The sequence below is a fragment of the Rhinolophus ferrumequinum genome, chromosome 9, assembly GCF_004115265.2.
Source record: "Rhinolophus ferrumequinum isolate MPI-CBG mRhiFer1 chromosome 9, mRhiFer1_v1.p, whole genome shotgun sequence".
Taxonomy (NCBI): domain Eukaryota; kingdom Metazoa; phylum Chordata; class Mammalia; order Chiroptera; family Rhinolophidae; genus Rhinolophus; species Rhinolophus ferrumequinum.
In genome coordinates, this window is record NC_046292.1 from 10,450,126 (window position 1) to 10,469,651 (window position 19,526).

The window sequence follows — 19,526 nt, forward strand, 5'->3', positions numbered from 1 at the left end:
TAAAGAATATATACGCATGCTTAAAAAAAAAAAAAAAAGCAACAGGTCACAAATATCAAACAAGCACCTCAGTGTTTGGGGAATGAAATTCTTATTGTAGGAGTTTCTCTGATTAACCAGGGTAGATGCTTTTACTGATTTGTTCTTTCTGGTAGAAAAGAATTAGGCAATAACCTAGAGGGAGACAGAAACTTTGCTGGTAGTGACCATATGGTTATGAAAGCGAGGGGTCTCCGCACATAATATGCTGGGCATTTGTGCTCTAGTTGAAGGTTGGAAATAGATGTTTTCACCCTTAAAGTTTCTTCCAATTTAGAGACTCTGCCACTCACTAGCTGTATGAACTTGGGCAAGTTGATTAAAACCCCCACACTTCAGTTTCCTTATCCATGAAATGGGAATGAATACTAAGAGTTCCTGTCTCTGAGGTCTTTTAGAAGGATGAAATGAGGTCGGACTTGTAGCAGTGTAAAATAATGGTTAAGACTGTGGGCTCGAGTCGCACTGCCTGGTTTGAATCCAAGAGCTGCCATTTATTGTGTCTGGTCAAGTGACTGCCCCCTCTCTGTGCCTCAGTTTCTTTATCTGTAAAATGGAGATAATACCTCAGGATTCTTGTGAGGATTAAATGATTCAACACAAAATGCTTAGAAGAGTATCTGGCACAAAATGAGCATTCGGTAAATGTTAGCAATCGTTGGCAAGATTTTTGACACTGCGTGGGACTCCTTCTGTCTGGTAGCCCTGCTTGTCTAGGCTTTCTCTCAAGGTCTACCCCACCCCATTCTGCCTTAGAATTAAGTACTGGAAATGTCTCAAGCCATTTATGGTTGCAAGTAATAGAGGTGCAAAGTCTGTCTCAGAGAGATGAGAGAGAAGTGGGAGTCCCGGCTGTGAGCCAGATCCCCGGAGGCAACTGAGCAGAGTCCAAAAGGTATGAAGCCCAAGGGGAAAGGAGCTCATTGGTGAAAAGCTGTGGGAACCTTCTTCTCTAGAAGTGGTTCTCTCAAGAGAGGTGGGAGGGTAGGGAATGAGGAGTCAGGGAGATTAGACCAGTGAGCAGAGCTGTTAGCAGAGGGCTCTGCCATGTAGCTTGGTGGATCCAGGTGGGAGGGTGTAGTACTGTGTTTCCCCGAAAATAAGACCTAGGTGGACCATCAGCTCTAATGCGTCTTTTGGAGCAAAAATTAATATAAGACTGGGTCTTATAGTAAAACGAGACTGGGTCTTATATTAATTTTTGCTCCAAAAGACGCATTAGAGCTGATGGTCCAGCTAGGTCTTATTTTCGGGGAAACACAGTAGAAGATCCTACCATTCCTAGAACTAGGGGTCTGAATCCTGATGCTATAGACAGAGTACATCTTGGTCACTAGGATATGTTGAGTGTATTTTGCTTCTTGAGTTTCCTTTCTCTTAACTCATGAGTCATTCCTCCTTCTCCCTTACCCTGCAAGTCCAATCCATTAGCAAGTCCTGTTGACTCTTCAGAATACCTCTCTAACCCACCTTCTTCTCTCAGTCTCAGCTGCTATCTCTCTAGTCCATCATTTCTCTCATCAAGACTTCTGTTGTAGCCCCCTAAACATTTCCCTATTACTCTTTTTGCCCCCAGTAAAACCCATTCTCCACTTAGCAGCCAATGTGAACTTTAAAATTTTTTTACTAGCTTTATTGAGATATAAATCACATACATAAATCGCCCCAATGTTTAATTCAGTGGTTTTTCGTATACTCACTCGCTTGTAAAACCATTACCACAATCAATTTTAGAACATTTTCATCACTCCAAAAAGAAAGTGTACTCACTAGCAGTCACTCCTCGTATACCCCCATTCCTCCATCCCCCACCAGCCTTAAGCAACCACTAATATGCTTTCTGTCTCAATGGATTTGTCTTTTCTGGATATTTCATATAATTGGAATCATATAATATGTGTCTTTTGTGACTTGTTTCCTTCACTTAGCATAACGTTTTCAAGCTTCATCTATGTTGCAGCATGTATCAACACTTCTTTTTTATTGCCAAATAATATTCTATTATATGGATAATACCACATCTATTTATTAATTCATCAGGTGATGGATGCGTGGGTTGTTTCCACATATTGGTTACTGTGAATAATGCTGCTCTGAACATTTGTATACAAGCTTTGTGTGGATGCATATTTTCATTTCTCTTGGGTGTATACTTAGGAGTGGAATTGCTGGATCATACGATGATTCTGTGCCTTAACTTTTTGAGGAACTGCCAAACTCTTTTCCAATGTGGCTGCACCATTTTAAATTCCCAACAGCAGTGTATTAGGGTTCCAATTTCCCCACATCTTTACCACCTCTTGTTATTTATGTCTTTTTTATTATAATCATCCTAGTGATTGTAAAATCATAGCTCATTATGGGTTTGATGTGCATTTCTCTGATGGCTGATGCTTTTGGGCATCTTTTCATGGTGGCCATTTGTACAGCATCTTCAGAAGAAAGAAGAAATTCTCTTCATAAGAGCAATGTCTTTTAGAATCCTTTGCCCTTTTAAAAAATTGGGTCATTTGTCTTTTTATTGTTGAGCTGTAAGAGTTCTTTATATATTTAAGATACAAGTCCTTATCAAATATATGATTTGCAAATATTGTCTCCTAGTCTGTGGGTTTTCTTTTCATTTTCTTGATGGTGTCCTCTGGACCACAGACGTTGAACCACAAAAGTTTCTAGATTTGATAAAGTCTCATTTATTTTTTTCTTTCATGTGCTTTTGGTGTCACATATAAGAAGGCTTTGCCTAATCTAAGGTTACAAAGATTTACTTCTGCTTTTTTGTCTGAGAGTTTTATACTTTTAGTCTGTGATCCATTTTGAGTTAGTTTTGTATATGGTATGAGGTAGGGGTCCAACTTCATTCTTTTGCATGTGGAGACCCAGTTATCCCAACCATTTGTTGAAGAGACTATTCTTCTCCCATTATATTGTCTTGGAACCCTTACTGAAAATTAATTAGCTATAAATGTGAGGGTTTATTTCTGGACAGCATGAACTTTTAAAAACAAATCTGAAGATACAGTTTTCCTACTTAAAACCATCATAATGGCTTCCCTTTGCACTTGTGATAAGAGTCAAATGCTCACGCTAGCCTACAAGGCACTATATGATCTGGTGCCTTTTTACCTCTCTGACTCATTTACCACCTTTTCCTCTCTCCTGTTCACTCCAGCCCTACTAGCCTCCTTTCTTCTAAAAAGATGCCAAGCTCTTCTCACTTAGGGGCCTTTGTATTTCCTATTTATTCTGCCTGAAAACTCATCCTCTAGGTGCTTCAGATGGCTGATTTCTAATTCCTCAGGTATCAGCTCAAATATCACCTCCTCAGAGAAGTCTTCACCGAAACATCCTTCCTAAGGTATGTCCCTTCCACAAACTTCCATCCTCCAGTTACTCTCTATGACAGCACTCTATTTCTTCTAAAGTAATTACCAAATCGTGTACTTATTTTGTTTATGTTTATTTGTGTTATTGTCTGTCGCTTCTACTAGAATGTGCACTTCATGAGACAGGGGCCTTATTTGTCTGGTTAGGCTTCAAGTCCTTCTGTCTAAAATGATATCTTGCACATAGTAGGTGCTCAAAATAAATGTTGAATGAGTGTGAATAACTTAAACTTTCTTCTAACATTTAATGAGTAGAGTGTATGCAAGTGGCGGAGCTCAGGACTGCTCAGTTGTGTGTGTACCCTGGGTGAGCAGGTGGGGTTTGTATCAGTTAGGACTCTCTGAGTTACAAATTTTGGAAACCGTAATTCAAAATGGTTCAAGAAAAAACGTATCTACTCAAATGCCCATCAACACAGAATGGATGAATTGTGGTATATTCATGAAAACAAAATATAAAGCAATGAGAAGGTACAAGCTACAATTATATGCAATGATATGGACAAAACCCCCTTACTGTTGAGTGAAAGAAGGCAGACACAAGGCTCCATGCTACCTGAGTCTGTGTACATAGAAAAACAAGCAAAACTAATCTATGCTGTTAAAAATCAGGATAGTGATTACACTTGCAAGGGGTGGGGGAGGGAGAGTTAGTGATCGGAGGCAAGTAGAAGGGAGGCTTCTGAGTACTGGGAAAGTTCTGTTTCATGAACTGAGTGCTGGTCACACAGGTGTGTTTCGTTTGTGAAAACTCATGTACACTTAACGATATATGCACTTTTTGTATAATATACTGCAATTAAAAGTTCTCTTTTTTAAAAGTTTATTCACTGTACCAGTTATTGTTGCTTTGTAAAAAAAAAAAAAAAAAACACAAAACACCCAAACTTAGTTATGTAAAATAATCATTTTATTGTGCTCATAGATTCTGTGGGTCAAGAATTCAAAAAGAGTACGGTGGAGACAGCTCCATGACATCTGAGGCCTCAGCTAGGAAGACTCAAAGGCTGGAGATGACTCAATAGCTGGGGTTGAAATCAACTGGAATTCTCTTCATTCACACGCTTGGTGGGTTTTCCTGGTAACTGGCTTTGATCTCAGCTGGGTTGTTGCCTGGAATATCTATACATGTTCTCTCCATGTGGTCTCACTACCTGGGGTACTTTGGGCTTCCTCACAGCATGGCTGTTGAGTTCCAAAAGCAAATGTTCCAAGAGAACCAGGCAGACCTTATATTGCCTTTTAGGACCTAGCCTCAGAAGTCACACAGTGACACTTATGCTAGGTCAGTCTGCCATGATTCGAATGGAGGGACATATACCCCATCTCTTAAAGGGAGGACTATCATGATCACATCGTAGGAAGAAAATATAGATGGGAGCTACTATCATGGTCATCTTTGGAAAATAAAATCTGTTACACCTGGGCACCTGAGCACTACCCAGGAAGAAAATGTAACACAGAAAAATTAATCAATTCATTATTCCAATTTCAACTGAATCCTTGATACCATCTGGCAATCCTACTTCATTTTTCTACTGAACTTGCTTCAATTTGGCAATGGTTATTTCAAAACTTCTCTGCTGTAGTAAGTACTATGTATGTCTCACCTAACACCCATTCCCAACCTCCTTTCTCCCATCCATGTCCTTTAAGAAGGTGAAAAGAGCTAAACACTCACTTTCCTAGCCTTTCTTACCTCTGTGTGACAGTTCTGGCCAGTGAGATGTAAGCAGAAACATACTGGGGAACTTCTGAGCAAGCTCTTACCTTGAACAAGAAAATTATGCATGGAATTGAGGCAGCCAGCCATACTATGACCCTCAGGGAAAGGCCAAAATATTTGCAGAAATATTTGCAGAAATATTGGCTCTGACATAGTTGAGTCACTGAACCAATGCAGCTGTCTACCTCGAGGCTTCCTATCTTGGGAGAAAAATGAACCCTTATTTAAACCACTGTTAGACTTTCTTTAGCTCATACAACCACACTTTTCCACACCCTGCTCCTCCATCTTCGCTCTCTATTCTCCTCAGATGGCCTTCCCTCCTCCTTTATAGACAAAAGTCTTCAGCTGGTCATTTACTTTCTTGCCACCAAACCTACCTACTTACCTGCTTCCATAGTCATCCTGTCTCCTCCTTCCCTTCCATTATAATAGGAGATGGGTCCCTATTCCATGGATGGGGGAGTGGGGAATATATGCCAATGTTGCATCCATTTTATCTTCTTCTTTGTTTTGGTTTTCTTACTCATCCTCATGTTCTGGGTCTCTATCACTCATCAGCTATGTGGCCTTAAATAGGCCATTAGAGTAGCAGATATTTTATCCAGTGGATTCTAAGCCCAATAAAGTCATTGCACTAGGTGCTGGGGGAGACAGCCCACGAAGAGAGAAAACAGTTTACGAGGCAGGGCAATGGAGCCTTGGAGGAACTGAAAGTCACAACGTGGCTGGGAGGGCAGAGCCTAGTACGAAGGGCTCAGGAGTCAGGGCTGGAGAGGAAGACGGGCCAGAGCGAACGGGGCTTCTATAGACTAGGCACGATGATGAATTTCGTTTTCACTCTAAATCATCGGGACAGGAAGTGAATTAATCTCTCTGAGCCTCAATCTCTACTTCGGAAAATATGTTTTAGAACTAACTATGCGCTTAGTTCTCAGTGGACTGTACTAGCTTCAGTTTCTTAAAGGCAAAGACTGGTATTTTTACGCAGCTTTGTATCCACATGGTGGCGCTTACTAAATGCCTACTGGATGAATAAATGAGATTGTGGACTCCCCCACAGACTATTACATCAATCAATTAATACACTTTATCTTCATTCCTCTCCTTACTCTGCTTCTCTCGCCCTTCCTCCGCCTCCCGTCTCGTACCCACCCCTCCGAAACTCTTCTGCCTTCCCGCCTCCCTTCCCGGCTCCGCCTCCCTTCCCGGCCCCGCCCCTCAGCTGCGTCGCGAAGGCAAGAGAGGTCAAGGCGGGCTTTACGGCAGCCGCGTTGCGGCGGGGCGGGGCGCTGGGCGGCCGGTGCGCTTGGCGGCAGGGGTGGGAGGCAGGCCGGCAGGCAGGCTGGCGGACTTGCAGGCGGGTGGCGGCGGCTGTGCTCGCTAGTGAGGGAGGGAGGGAGTGAGTCACTGAGCGTGTGTGAAGGAGGGAAGGAGCGAGCCGGCGAGCAAGCAGCCGGCGCCGTCCGCCTGCAGCACGAGCCAGGCCCCGCCGCCACCCGCATCCCTGCGCTGAAGCCGGGCCGAGCCGAGCCGAGCTGGGTCGGGCCCGGGCCATGCTGCTCACCGTGTACTGTGTGCGGAGGGACCTCTCCGAGGTGACCTTTTCCCTCCAGGTCGACGCCGACTTCGAGCTGCACAACTTCCGCGCGCTGTGTGAACTCGAGTCCGGCATCCCCGCAGCCGAGAGCCAGGTATGCCGGGCAGCCAGCGGGGCCTCTTTCCGGACGTAGTCCTCCCGCTTCGGGGCCTCACGGCCTCCCTTTGCTACTGATGAAGAATTGGGGGTGGAGGGAGCAGGATGGCCATTCCCAGCTCGCCCCCGCATCCGGGAGGGAGCTGGAATCGGTAGCTGCCCCCACACGCTCCGAGCTTGGGGTGGGGTACTCGCGGAGAGAGTGGAGAACCTGACCGTAGACGCACCCGAAGCAGCTTGAGGGACTCGTGGACTGTTGTTGGGCGGCCTGCCCCACCTTCTGGCTCATTGGCCCCTTCTCCCCAATATCCCCAGTTTGGGGTGTCGTGGACCTAAGAAGAAGCCCTAGGTTTGCAAGAGTTCATACATCCTGCTTCCCCAACCAGAAATACCAGTTAAGATCGCTGGTAGATAGATGTTCATCTGCTTTTTTGGAGAGGGTTCCTGTTTAAGTAAACACCATTTACCTTTAAATGTACAGATTTGCACTCTGAGTGAAGGAAAAAGTTTGAGACTGGCACGACCTTTTTTTGAGGCCTTTGGACATGCTCTATCCCTTTTCCCTACCACATTGGTTTCTGGTTAAATTCTTAAAAAAAAAAACACTCATTAGTGCAACTCAAACTATTTGTTTCTCTGGTTTCTTCCCTGGTAATAGGCCCAAATCCCTCTTTCTTTCAGATCACAATTCAGAGTTTGGGTCAATTCAAAGCTCCGTGCTTTATGAGGATGTTTGCTTTAAAATGGCCTAGTATCTTCTCAGTGTGATTTGCTTGTTTCATTTCCCTACTCTGCTGGATAGAAGTTAAGCTGCTCTTACATTTTAAATAAGCAAAGTAAGTTATTCTCAAAATGTTTTGGAGTTGCCCCCAAACAGAATTAGTGACAATAACACTGTGGCCTTCATACTGTAACAGTTAAATCCTGACTTGATAAGCAGACCTTGGAAGACATAGTTTAAATATTAAGAAAATTGTAGAAGTCCTCCAAAGCCCCAGAATGTAAATCTTGATTTCCTACTGCAGTTATGAAATAGTTCCAAAAACTATTGCCCAACTACTGCTTGTTCTGCCCTGTGTTATAGTAAACAAATGGGTCAATATTTTCTTCGGAAGTGATTCCTTTACACTGTGAACTTTAGAACGTTGGCATAAAGCTGAATAGCAAGAAAGCATTTCAGGGCACAAAGTGTCACTCAGATACGCAGTCTGGCAAAAGCTACAAAGAAATTGGTGAAAGGGATTTTTTGCAACTTCTATAAAAAAGCAAATCCACAAACACTCAGGAAACAGTTTCTGTCAATGAATTCCTCAAGTGGAGAACTGGGAAAGGAGTTTAAGTAGGGAGGGGAGATCAACTTAAGTTTTTGAAGGTGGCTTTTTCCATTGCTCTCTTCTTCCTGGCTATTGTATTACGCTGGTTATAATCACCAACTGGTAAAGGAAATAAAAAAATTAAAATGTAAGTGGATTTTGTTGTTACTAGGGCTTGAAAGAACACAAAGACTGAGATTGTCTCTATTCCTTCACTTTTTGAGATGGCTGTAACAAAAAAATAAAGAGGGTGTCAGATTGAAAAATAAATAATTGTATGGTGAAAGCAGGCACTGTCCTTTGCCAGCTCAGAATGTTAGGAATACCTAGTAATTGAACAACTAGGACAACTCCAAATTCTTATTTGTTAGGTCAACATTTTGGCATTTACTTCCATCCCAAGTCAAATTAGCATATGGAAACCTGGGCTCCAACTAGGGCTAAGCCTGTGTTACATAGCTATAAACAGCTCCTGTTTTTCAAGTTTGTTCTGTTGGCTCCATTGTAACCTAACACAGTATCTATTTTAAGATGTCTGGTGGTCGGTTGTCTTTCAGTTGCTCACCCATCAGGCAGGAACAGTATCCACCCTAGACATTTGAGTCATTTCCTTTCGCAAAATCATAATAGTAAACATCATTATAGTTTTTACCCACAAACATATCTTCACTCACTTGAGGTCTATCCCATCTTTACCTCCCAGGGTTCTCCTGTAATTACCCATCTTCCCTTCCTCCCTCTCATAGTTCTCCTGGTCTCTTTACCTCTCCCTTTATTTACCTTCCCCATTCTCATCCTTCACCTCCATTTCTAAAGGGAATATATTTTTTTAAATGTTCCTGGCTATTCTTTTCTGTCACCGTGCGTCCAGACCACTAGTCTCCAAACTTTTTCGGTGATGTATCCCTCTGAGTAAAATGTTTTAGAACATGCATCTTTGTGATGTATATAAAATATATACACAAACTAACGCATATTATATATATATATATATATATATATGCATGTATATTACAAGTATACTATATACATGAAGTAATACCTTATGTGCATTACAAACAGGCCCAGAATAGAATTTAAGGAAGGATGAAAAATGGAAATGGAAATACAGATACTTTCTATTTTCTTTCTATATCCTTAAAGAATCATCTTGCGAGGATCACTGGTTTAGAATTCAGTCTTTCATATCAGCGTCAGTTGTGCAGAAGCATACACTTGGAAAAGGTGTTAATTTTTAACAGTTCTGGTCTGATTATAGTAGTTATAATGCGATGATAACAAATTTAGAATAGAAACCATCTCTACTTGTACATGTGATTTAAGCTGGGTGTGTTCTGTCTCTTCATACAAGTGTGGACTTGGAAGCCAGTCGTGACTGTGTTTGATGCTTTGATGCAGACTTGGCTGGGCAAACTTCAAACAGTTATCAGAATTTAGCTTCACTTTAATGTCCTTGTTTTTGAAACATTGTTATAATTTACCCCTGTAGGTGGCATGTGGTAAAAAACGGGTGCAGAATATGTAAGGACTCTCAAATGAAAGACATATTTAAATCCCAAATAATAGCAGTAACTGTATGATCCTGGAAAGGCAGCTCTGCACACAGCATGATTTGCGGTTTGTAAGACACTATTTTAAACCAATGGAAACTGAAATATTCTTCTGTAGCTATCTTCTATTGTAGGAAACATAGAAAACAAACTTTCTGTATGTTTGTTTTTACAGGTAATTTTCATGTATTTTCTTCCTGATAAATATCTATGTATTCAGTTTAGAAAACTTGTAACAAAAAAAGGGTAAAGAAGAACACAATTACTTATTTCCTCATAACCCAGAGATAACCGAAGTTTACTTTTTAGCGTATTTTTTCCCTAACCTTTTTTCCCTTTATATAGTTAAAATGTATCTTTTACACATGATGGTCTGAACTTATTTCATATCTTTCTTCAGTCAACACTACATTGTCAGCATTTTTCCATATGTTATAAATTCTTCAAATTTATAATTTTAATGGTCACATGATATACCATTATATAGACGTACTGCAGTTTATTTAACAATTTCCCTATTGCTGGGTATTTGAATTGGAGAAAATTGAAAGCAGTTATGAGTAACATTTCCATGGATCTCTATATACTTAAGGCTTTGTCTTCATTTCTGATTATTTTCTCAGGATAAATTCTTAGGGAGTTGCCAAGTCTTTTGAAAGGCTTTTACTAACTTGCCAAATTATCTTCCAGAAGGGTTGTGAAAGTCAAGCTGACTATTACATGGATTGTAATATGTAGATCTCTTGGCATGCAGTGGGCTTTCAGTTAATGGTAGATACTGTTATGAAGCCATTCAGATGTGATTCCAAGGGTTTTGTGGCCATTTTATCATCCCTAATGCTAGAAATAATATGATTTCTGTTGATTGAAGGCGCTCATTCAGAGACCGGAAAGCGTTGGACATCATGCTTAAAGGTCTTGGAGTTGTATTAATTAATTGTTAAATGCTGATTAAGATGAGAATTCAATCTCTAGGGGGCTTCCTCTGGGTTGAGAGCTAGTAGTTGTGCCACTTCTGCAGATTGAAACCTGTAGCTGTATAAATTTTCCAGTTGTATGTTTTTATAAGTCTCAAAACTTGAATTTTGAGCTTTGTAGCTTTTGAGTTGGGTATTATGAATGGTGGAAAGCATCACCAGTGCCATTACGGAAACTCATTTTGTTTTGACTACGTAGGAGAAATTTGAAAGCCTTGGTCTTGTAGATACTAATATTAAGTTGGAAAATTGGTCTGATTTATTCTGGGACTTAAGCTGTAAAATAATTGTCTTTCTTAGACTCTTAAGGCTATTTTGACAAAAAACAGTTCTCTGTGGTAATGATAATTTCATTTAAGCTTTTGTTTATTTCATTTGTGTCCTGGGATTAAAATGGAATACACCTACTGCTCTGTCATTGTGAAGAATGTTTGCTCCTCACCCACGTTCTCCAGTCTAGTATTTTTAGGAAGTCGGGGCAGATAGGAATATTCCATATTTCACATACACATTTGACGTTAGTGGTTATCTGGATCTTACATTTTTATTGTTAGGTCAAGCTGCTCTCCTTTGAAAAAGCCATGCCATTGTCTTCTGAGGAAAGGATGTGCTAGCTGAGCGGTGGAGTGGTGTGTGGCGTCTGTAAAATGGGAGTCCAGAGAGTGAGGGAGGGATCGGAAGTGTTCCTTTCTTCGTGTTCAGGGCAGAGGATACATTGAGCAGTGGACGTGTTTTGATCCCCCTGATGAGTGTAGGCCCTTCGTGGGGACGGAGGCCTTAATAGCTCTTGCTAAGGTCGCCCAGCTAATTCACCAGGCCACACCGGACTTGTGTTTGGGAAAGTCGTAAGTGGTACTAGGGAAGGACCGTGGGCTTGAAAGTCAGGCAGGTGTGGCTCCAGGCCCAGTTCTCTTAGTAGGGATGTAGCCTCGCTCTGTATCTGTTTCCCTCTCCATGAAGTGGGACAAATAATGCCCGAAATGAGAGCATGTGAGGACTAAGTGGGAGATGAGAGCCTAGTCTGATGCTGGCTCTTCGTAGCAGCTCACTCGTGGTCGTCTGCTGTTTGTTGGTGGTTGAATTTTTGTTTTTCGCTCTTTGAGGATCGTTTTAATAATATATTTGGGGACATATTTGAAATGGAACAAGGGTATTGTGACTCTAGACCATTTATTTATAGTTAAATCTCTTTAGCTATTGTGTTGTTGTTGGGTTTTTTTTATTATTAGTTTCAGGTGCACAAGACAAAGTAATACTTAGACGTTTATCATTTCTATCCCTCACACTGTGTGAACCCCCCTCCCACATCCACTACCCCTCTGACATCGCACACAGCCTTTACATTTCCACTGTCTCTATTCCTAACGCTGTACTCCGCTTCTTGTAAGTATATACATATACATATATATATATACACACATATATATACATATATATATATATAAAATTGTAGTTGACAGTCATTATTGCTCAGCTTCAGCTTCAGGTGTACAGTGCAGTGATCAGGCATCTACATCATCCCTGCGGTGGTCTCCCTAATGGGACACGTGTCCATCGGATACCCTACACAATCTTTACAACATTATTGATTACATTCCCCAAATTAATTTTCAAAACCCCGTGACAATCTTGTGGCTACCGACTGTTTTCTAACCCTCTCACTTTCCCCCTTATCCCCACCCCCCTCCCATCTAGCAACCTTCAGTTTTTCCTCTATGTCTCCAAAACTGTTTCTGATTAGTTCATTCACTTATTCTTTTCTTTAGATTCCGCATATAAGTGAAATCATATGGTATTTGTCTTTCTCTGTCTGACTTATTTCACTTATGGTTGTTGAATTTTTGTAAGAGTTTATTTGAGCCAAACTGACGATGTATGCCGGGAGCAAGAGCTCATGCTCCCCGCTGTCTGCTGTTTTAATAAGGCTCTCCATGTAGCGCTTCCAGCGTGAAGAGAATCCAGTGAGCTTGTGGCTGGAGCTTTCTGATTCTCCTGGGTTTGATGTCTTGTTGTAGGTACATAAATGTTCGAAGTACAGTTAGGTGTGTCGACTGATTGTGTGTCTCTAAATATACTGATTGAATTTCTGAGCCTGGGACATTAAAGAATAGGCCTTGGATCGCTGGTACCTTCATTGTGGTGGCTTTACAATGCTGATGCCACCTTGTGAGAGCTGCCTGTGTGGCGTTTCTCTTGGCACGCCTCCTCTTTCTTGCTGCACACCTCAACCTGCGACACTTGTCGCTTCAGATTTATGGTGGTTTTTCCAAGCAATCCCACAAGTTATAAAATGACTGTCGGGTTGTATTGCAAACAGTCTGTGTCGATTCTAGGGTACTTTTACAGTGAGGTAAATACTTCTACAACAGTACTAATGGGTTGACAAAATTACGGTTGAAATCTGTTGTAACGTGTTTTAACTTTGCAGGTGAGGGGAAGAACTAACAATACTTTTTCTAGTCATATTTAGAACTTACAAAGTATAATTGGACCTACAAATTCTGCAAATCAAGTTTTTGCTCATGCCCAGCAGTGTTTGATTTTTGGAAGGAACTAAATTCAGTTTCCTGTTAGTTCTGTTCCTCCTTTCAGTGCACATTCTGAGACCAGATATGGCAGATCATTTTTTCCCCGGTTTAAATCCTGTCTTTTTCAGGTTCTGTGTCAGGCAGTCTTAACTATGAGACCTGTGAGAACATGTGAGGCAACATGGTAAAATGGTAGTGGAGCAGAGAGACCTGGAAGGGGCAAGCTATAATGATTACCTAGCCCCAACTGCTTGCTTGACAAATGGGAAATGTGAAGCCTGGACCAGCTGAGGGACGGGGCCCCCGTCCGAGCCAGGACACAACTCAAGTTCCTCAGTTCGTATGTGGCCTGGTGAAAAGCGAATTGTTAGGAAGAAAACCTTTCAAAGCCTGAGTCTATTCTGAATGCCCCTCTGGAGTATATAATGATGCAGGGTACGTTTTATGTTCCTTCATGGTAAAATTACAGTGTGCCCTTCATGCGTTCCTCTTCTTGCCACAGCACATTGTTTCACCTGTATTTATGCTCTCAGGCTTTCTTCAGTGTTTGTGTGTCATAAAAATATTTTTATTAGTAGTCCATCCTTGTTCCTTTTGTCCATCTGTGTTTAATTGTTCTTTTCTGAATGTCTTCCACTTTTATCTTCCACTCATAAACATGACTGATCAATCTTTGGGTGGTAAAAAAGAAAGAAGAATGCGAGAAGGGTGGGGTTGGGAACCTTGTAGACTTGCCAGTGTGCAAGATGATTTAAAAATGGACACATTGGGATATAATGTTTGGTGTAGTAACTAAAGGTAACAATACTGTATCACTTGTTTGGAAGTTACTAAGATAGTAAAAGGTTCTTATCACAAGAAAAATAACTGTGTAACTATGTGAGATGATGGATGTTAAGTAGACTTATTGTGCTGACCATTTTGCAATATATACAAATATCAAACCATCATGTTGTATACATGCAACTAATAGTGTTTATATGTCAGTTCTGTCTCACCAAAACTGGGGAGGGAGGTGGGGTAGTGGACACATTATTTAATAGCATTAGTTAGCATACCCAGAATAAATCATCCCCATTCCCTCCCTACTCAAAAGTCAATCTAAAATTACATCTACTACTTCCATAGATTCATTTGTCCTTTAATTCGGCACATCTTTGGGTATTATTTATTTAACAGGCCCTGTTCAATATATAATATGTGAGGTGAGGGTGATTAGAGAAGGTCTCTGAAGAGGTAACGTTTGGTCGGAGACCTAAAAATGACGGAAGAAAGGACATTCTTCAGAGAGAGAGGGGAGCATGTGAAACAGCCTTGAAAGGGAAGTGGTTATTCGAGAAACAGCAATCATGGTATGAGATCAGGTCAGAGGGAGAGCCAGGGGCCAAGTTATTTGGGTCTACAGGTGACGGGGAGGACTTTGGCTTTTATTCTGGGTGTGATGGGAAACCGTTGGAGGGTTTTGAGCAGGAAGCGACATTATCTGATGAAAAGGAAAACTAGTGTTTCTGTTTTGCCCCATGTTACTTCTCAGTGCTTTGTTCTGTTAAATCTTTCTCGTTGTAGATCGTCTATGCTGAAAGACCTCTCACAGACAACCACAGATCACTGGCTTCTTACGGCTTGAAAGATGGAGATGTTGTGATTTTGCGACAGAAGGAGAATGCAGACCCTCGACCTCCAGTGCATTTTCCAAGTAAGACATCTCAGAATGCCATAAGCATCAGTAGGTAGCAAAGCGTAGTGGTTCAGTTTTAGGTTAGCTTTGGATTCAGGCTGCCAGGGTACAGATCCTGACTTTGCCCTGTGCTTGCTGTGTAACCTTGGACAAGCTAACTCCTGAAAATCAGTTTCCTCATTCGTAAGATAGGTGCTATCATTAACCCTATCATTAACTATCATTAACTCCTGGAGTTGATGTGAAAAGAAGACGTGTAAAACCTTCAGCACATAATATGAATGTAAGTTTCTGTTGTTACCAATGGTAATTCTGTCCTTGGGAAGGACGGGAGAAACCTACATGTGCCTGGGCCCTGGCTGACTTTTGCTACTTGGCGTCTGGAGTTCAGTGGCGGGCCTTTGGGGAGCATTTTACAGTCAGGCAGGCACTTGTACCCACTTGTCACATGATCTCTTAAGCCAGATGTAAGGGAAGAGATTCCTCTTTACAATTTATTATCAGTAACAGATGAAACTCTGATTTTAAATAATGTCTTCCAAGTTACCTAGCTAATAAGTGAAGGGATAGGAATTAAAATTTGGTGCTTTTTCCATTACACTGAGCTTTATGAACATTAAGTGGCTAGACCACCAACTTCGGGTTCTTTCTATTAATCATGTAAACAGAAACTTATTTTTCTTAGACGCTCCATCCAGAATAAGTGTTTATAATATGGAATCTGTGCATCGGAATTTAGGAGGTTTGTGTCCCTGAAATGAGAAACAATTGTGTGGGCATGTGTGCATTACACGGGGACAGGGCCCAGATTTCTTAAGATACTGAAAGGGCTTTATGATCTACAAAAGTTTGTCAGGTTCTAATGTGGAACTACTTGATGAAATGTCTTAGTTTTTTTCCATTCCCTGCCGTATCCTGATAGACTTCTTTAAACAGTGTTTAGTCTCTAGGTCACTTGGCTTTAAAAGTTACAGTAATGCTGATAGGTGTCCGGGTGATGACAGACTCCAGCTTAGAACACAGTCTTCCATTCAGCCTGAAACTGGGGCTATAAGAGATGATCAAGCACTGTTCCTCCCAGATTCGGGTTACATTACTCCCTTGGGAGTACTGTTAAACTTTAGAAAGAGGAGTGATTCAGATATGCCAGTCAATAAAAACCAAATCTTCCTTTGATCAATTTGATGAGAATGTTAGTTCTGGAGATTTACTTTTTTTTTTGGTACTGTCCCGTGTGGACAAGAGAGCCAGTAGGGGAAAGAGGATGGGATCTGGTCTATAAAGGAAACAGGTTTTCCAGAATTATTCTGAAGTAAAGGGAGTCTCAAGATAAATGTAATGGGGTTGAAGAAAAAAAATTTTCAACCCACAAGGAAGGCCTGCCTGTATATGTTTTGCTAGTGGGTATAGATTACCTCACAGAGATCATGCCATTCACGTCAGCTTTTCATTGGTTGGAAGTTCATGCACATATGCGGGCATACACCACACCCACACACTCGTACTGCCTACCAGCGGAGGGCTGTCTGAAGAAAGCGACTCGTTGAACCCATGCTAAGATGCAGAGTTTAAGCATCCCCTTCATATGTGGTCCAAACAGCTTAGCCCTGACTTGGGACAAGTGTGACCATTAAATAACACTTTGGGATTAAAGACATGTAGATTCACTGAGTCCTAGCCCTCATTCTGGCTCTACTTTTCTATTTTTTTCCTTTAAAAAAAAATAAAACTTTTAAATAACAGTTTTATTGAGATCATTCACCTACGGTACATTTCACTCATTTGAAGGATATAGTTCAATGGTTTTTAGTATATTCAGAGTTGTGCAGCCATCACTACAATCAATTTTAGCACATTTTTTTAAAAAATTTTTATTGGGGAATATTGGGGAACAGTGTGTTTTTCCAGGACCCATCAGCACCAAGTCAAGTCGTTGTTTTCAATCTAGTTGTTGGGGAGGATGGGCAGCTCACTGGCCCATGTGGGAATCGAACCGGCAACCTTGGTGCTCTAACCAACTGAGCCAACCAGCCGCCCCAATTTTAGCACATTTTATCACCTTAAAAAAAAACCGTGTTCCCATTAGCAGTCATTCCCCATCTGCCCTCAGGCCTCCTTCCTAGTCCTGGGCACCCATCAGTCTACTTTCTGTCTCTGTATTTTCCTATTCTGGACACTTCATATAAATGAACTCATACAATATTTGGGTCCTTTGTGTAAGGTCCCCTTTCATTTTACTTTGCTTACTAAAGTCAGCTGAACCTGAAGTACAGAACCTGGCGTTGTAGTTTCTAAACCTGTTACGTCTTTTGATGTCCTCAGCACCGAGAACCTGCGCGGGTTCCTTGTCTGCTGTTTTCCTCTCCTGTGAAATGATTACACCTCCTGGCTCCCCTGGGATCTAAGACGTGTCAGCAGTGATGCACAGATGAAAGTGCCAATTGGAAGAGCTAACGTGCAGCACAAAACTTGACAGCTAACATTTGTGCTGCTGACTTGATATGGGAGGTCTTTGCTCAAGGTGTCGGGGCTCTTCCAAGCATGTGGCAAAGCAGACCCGGGATGTTTTTAAGAACCGCATCCAAATTCACGCAGTTACATTTGTTGAGACTAGCTTTAATGTTTTTCACACAAAAATAAATGAAAACTTACCTATTCTAGGATATTTTATAAACCAAAGATCTGGAGTGACTACCTTTGTCTGTGGCCCCCTCCCACACACACACACAACACACTTTTCTTTCCTTCTTGTTCACTTTCAGACTGCAATCTTTATATTCAAAGTCAGCATGAGGAAAAGCAAGGGGGGGCCTCAGAACGTCTCCGATTACCGCTTGCTGCTATTACATGCCACGCATGAACAAATGTTCTGCTGTTTCCTTCAGATGCTTGTTTTCATGGAGTCGTTTGAAGTAAACTGAATCGATTTTCCCCAACAGACTTACCCCGAATAGACTTCCGTAGTATAGCTGTGCCTGGCACGTCAGGTTCCCGGCAGCGGCAGCCACCGGGAGCACAGCAGTCCCACTCATCTCCCGGAGACATAGCTTCATCCCCTCAGGGCTTGGACAATCCCGCCTTGCTCCGAGACATGTTGCTGGCCAACCCCCATGAGCTGTCCTTGCTGAAGGAACGCAATCCGCCCCTGGCAGACGCTCTGCTCAGCGGAGATCTTGGTAAGCTTATCAGTTTGGAAGGCCATCAGGCTGACCTGAGGTGAAGTGCTTGTGTCACAGCCAATGTGGAGAAACTCAGGCCTAGCTAGTGTGTTCAGCCCACTGTGTCACATGATTCCTTGAACATACGTGTTGGTCTAGGAGAGAGAAATTAGTGCTGATGTCAAAGGCTAAGTTAATTGGCAATAGCAACAGAATTTCAGGGCTACAGAGAGTTCAGAAGTCCAGGTAGACCAGCCCCTTCCATTTACATGTTTTTCCCTAATTATTTTAGCAGCATATACCCAGGTACTGATATTTTGACCCTTAATTAAAGAAAATACCAGTAAGTCAGCTGGTGACTTTCAGTTCCAGGAAACAGCCAGAGCCATCAGCCTGGATGGCAAAATGGAACCCCCTTATTCTCTCACCCCCCCCTAAGTTTAATGATAGCAGGGTTGTTACCAACAGTTTTTTTGGAGCCATTCTTTTTTTTTGGGGGGGGGGGAAGGGGAACAGGACTTTATTGGGGAACAGTGTGTACTTCCAGGACTTTTTTTTTTCCAAGTCAAGTTGTTGTCCTTTCAATCTTAGTTGTGGAGGGTGCCCTTCAGCTTCAAGTTGTTGTCCTTTCAGTCTTAGTTGTGGAGGGCGCAGCTCAGCTCCAGGTCCAATTGCCGTTGCTAGTTGCAGGGGGCACGGCCCACCATCCCTTGCAGGAGTCGAACCGGCAACCTTGTGGTTGAGAGGACACGCTCCAACCAACTGAGCCATCTGGGAGCTCAGCGGCAGCTCAGCTCAAGGTGCTGTGTTTCAATCTTAGTTGCAGGGGTCGCTGCCCACCATCCCTTGCGGGACTCGAGGAATCGAACTGGCAACCTTGTGGTTGAGAGCCCACTGGCCCATGTGGGAATCGAACCGGCAGCCTTCGGAGTTAGGAGCATGGAGCTCTAACCGCCTGAGCCACCGAGCCGGCCCCGCCATTCTTTTATTTAACAGGACATTTATTTTTAGTCATCTTCATGAATAAAGTTTTCTCTGTAAATTTCTCCAGTTTTACTCTTGGGTTTAAAATTTGTGATTAAATTTTAAAACATTTCAGACTAACTCATTCCTCAAGTAACCATTTTTTTAAATTGAAGTAATAATTTACCTACAGAGAAATACACGAATTTAAGTATACAGTTTGTTGAGTTTTGGCAAACTCATGCAACCACCACCCCAATCAAGATACAGAACATTTCTCTCTCACTCCAGAAAGTTCCATCATGTTCTCTCGTAGTCAGTTTTCTCCCTTTATAATAGGCTGTCACTATTGTGATAATCATAGGTTAATTTTGCTTATTTTTGATCTTGATGTAAATGGAATCATATAGTATGTCCCCATGTCAGGCTTGTGTCACTCTACTTAATGTTTCTTAGATTCATCCATGTTGTGTGTAGTAAGTAGTTCACGTGACCATTATCTTGGTTTCTTTAAT

The 19,526-nt window shown here is 41.9% G+C and overlaps 1 protein-coding gene across 6 annotated transcripts in view; it reads left to right on the top strand.

Moving 5' to 3' along the window:
* Window positions 1-6,492: 6,492 nt before the first annotated feature.
* LOC117027690 (protein DDI1 homolog 2) overlaps window positions 6,493-19,526 on the top strand; it is a 36,397-nt gene continuing 23,363 nt past the window's right edge. For 2 of the 6 annotated variants that reach the window (XM_033115709.1, XM_033115707.1), the window contains exons 1-3: window positions 6,494-6,842; window positions 14,779-14,908; window positions 17,830-18,066. In XM_033115709.1, coding sequence (XP_032971600.1) covers window positions 6,705-6,842; window positions 14,779-14,908; window positions 17,830-18,066 — 505 coding nt within the window. In that variant the 5' untranslated portion in view covers window positions 6,494-6,704. Of the gene's footprint in view, window positions 6,843-14,778; window positions 14,909-17,829; window positions 18,067-19,526 lie in introns of all 6 variants that reach the window. The other 4 variants (XM_033115711.1, XM_033115708.1, XM_033115704.1 and 1 more) reach the window with 4 other exon arrangements.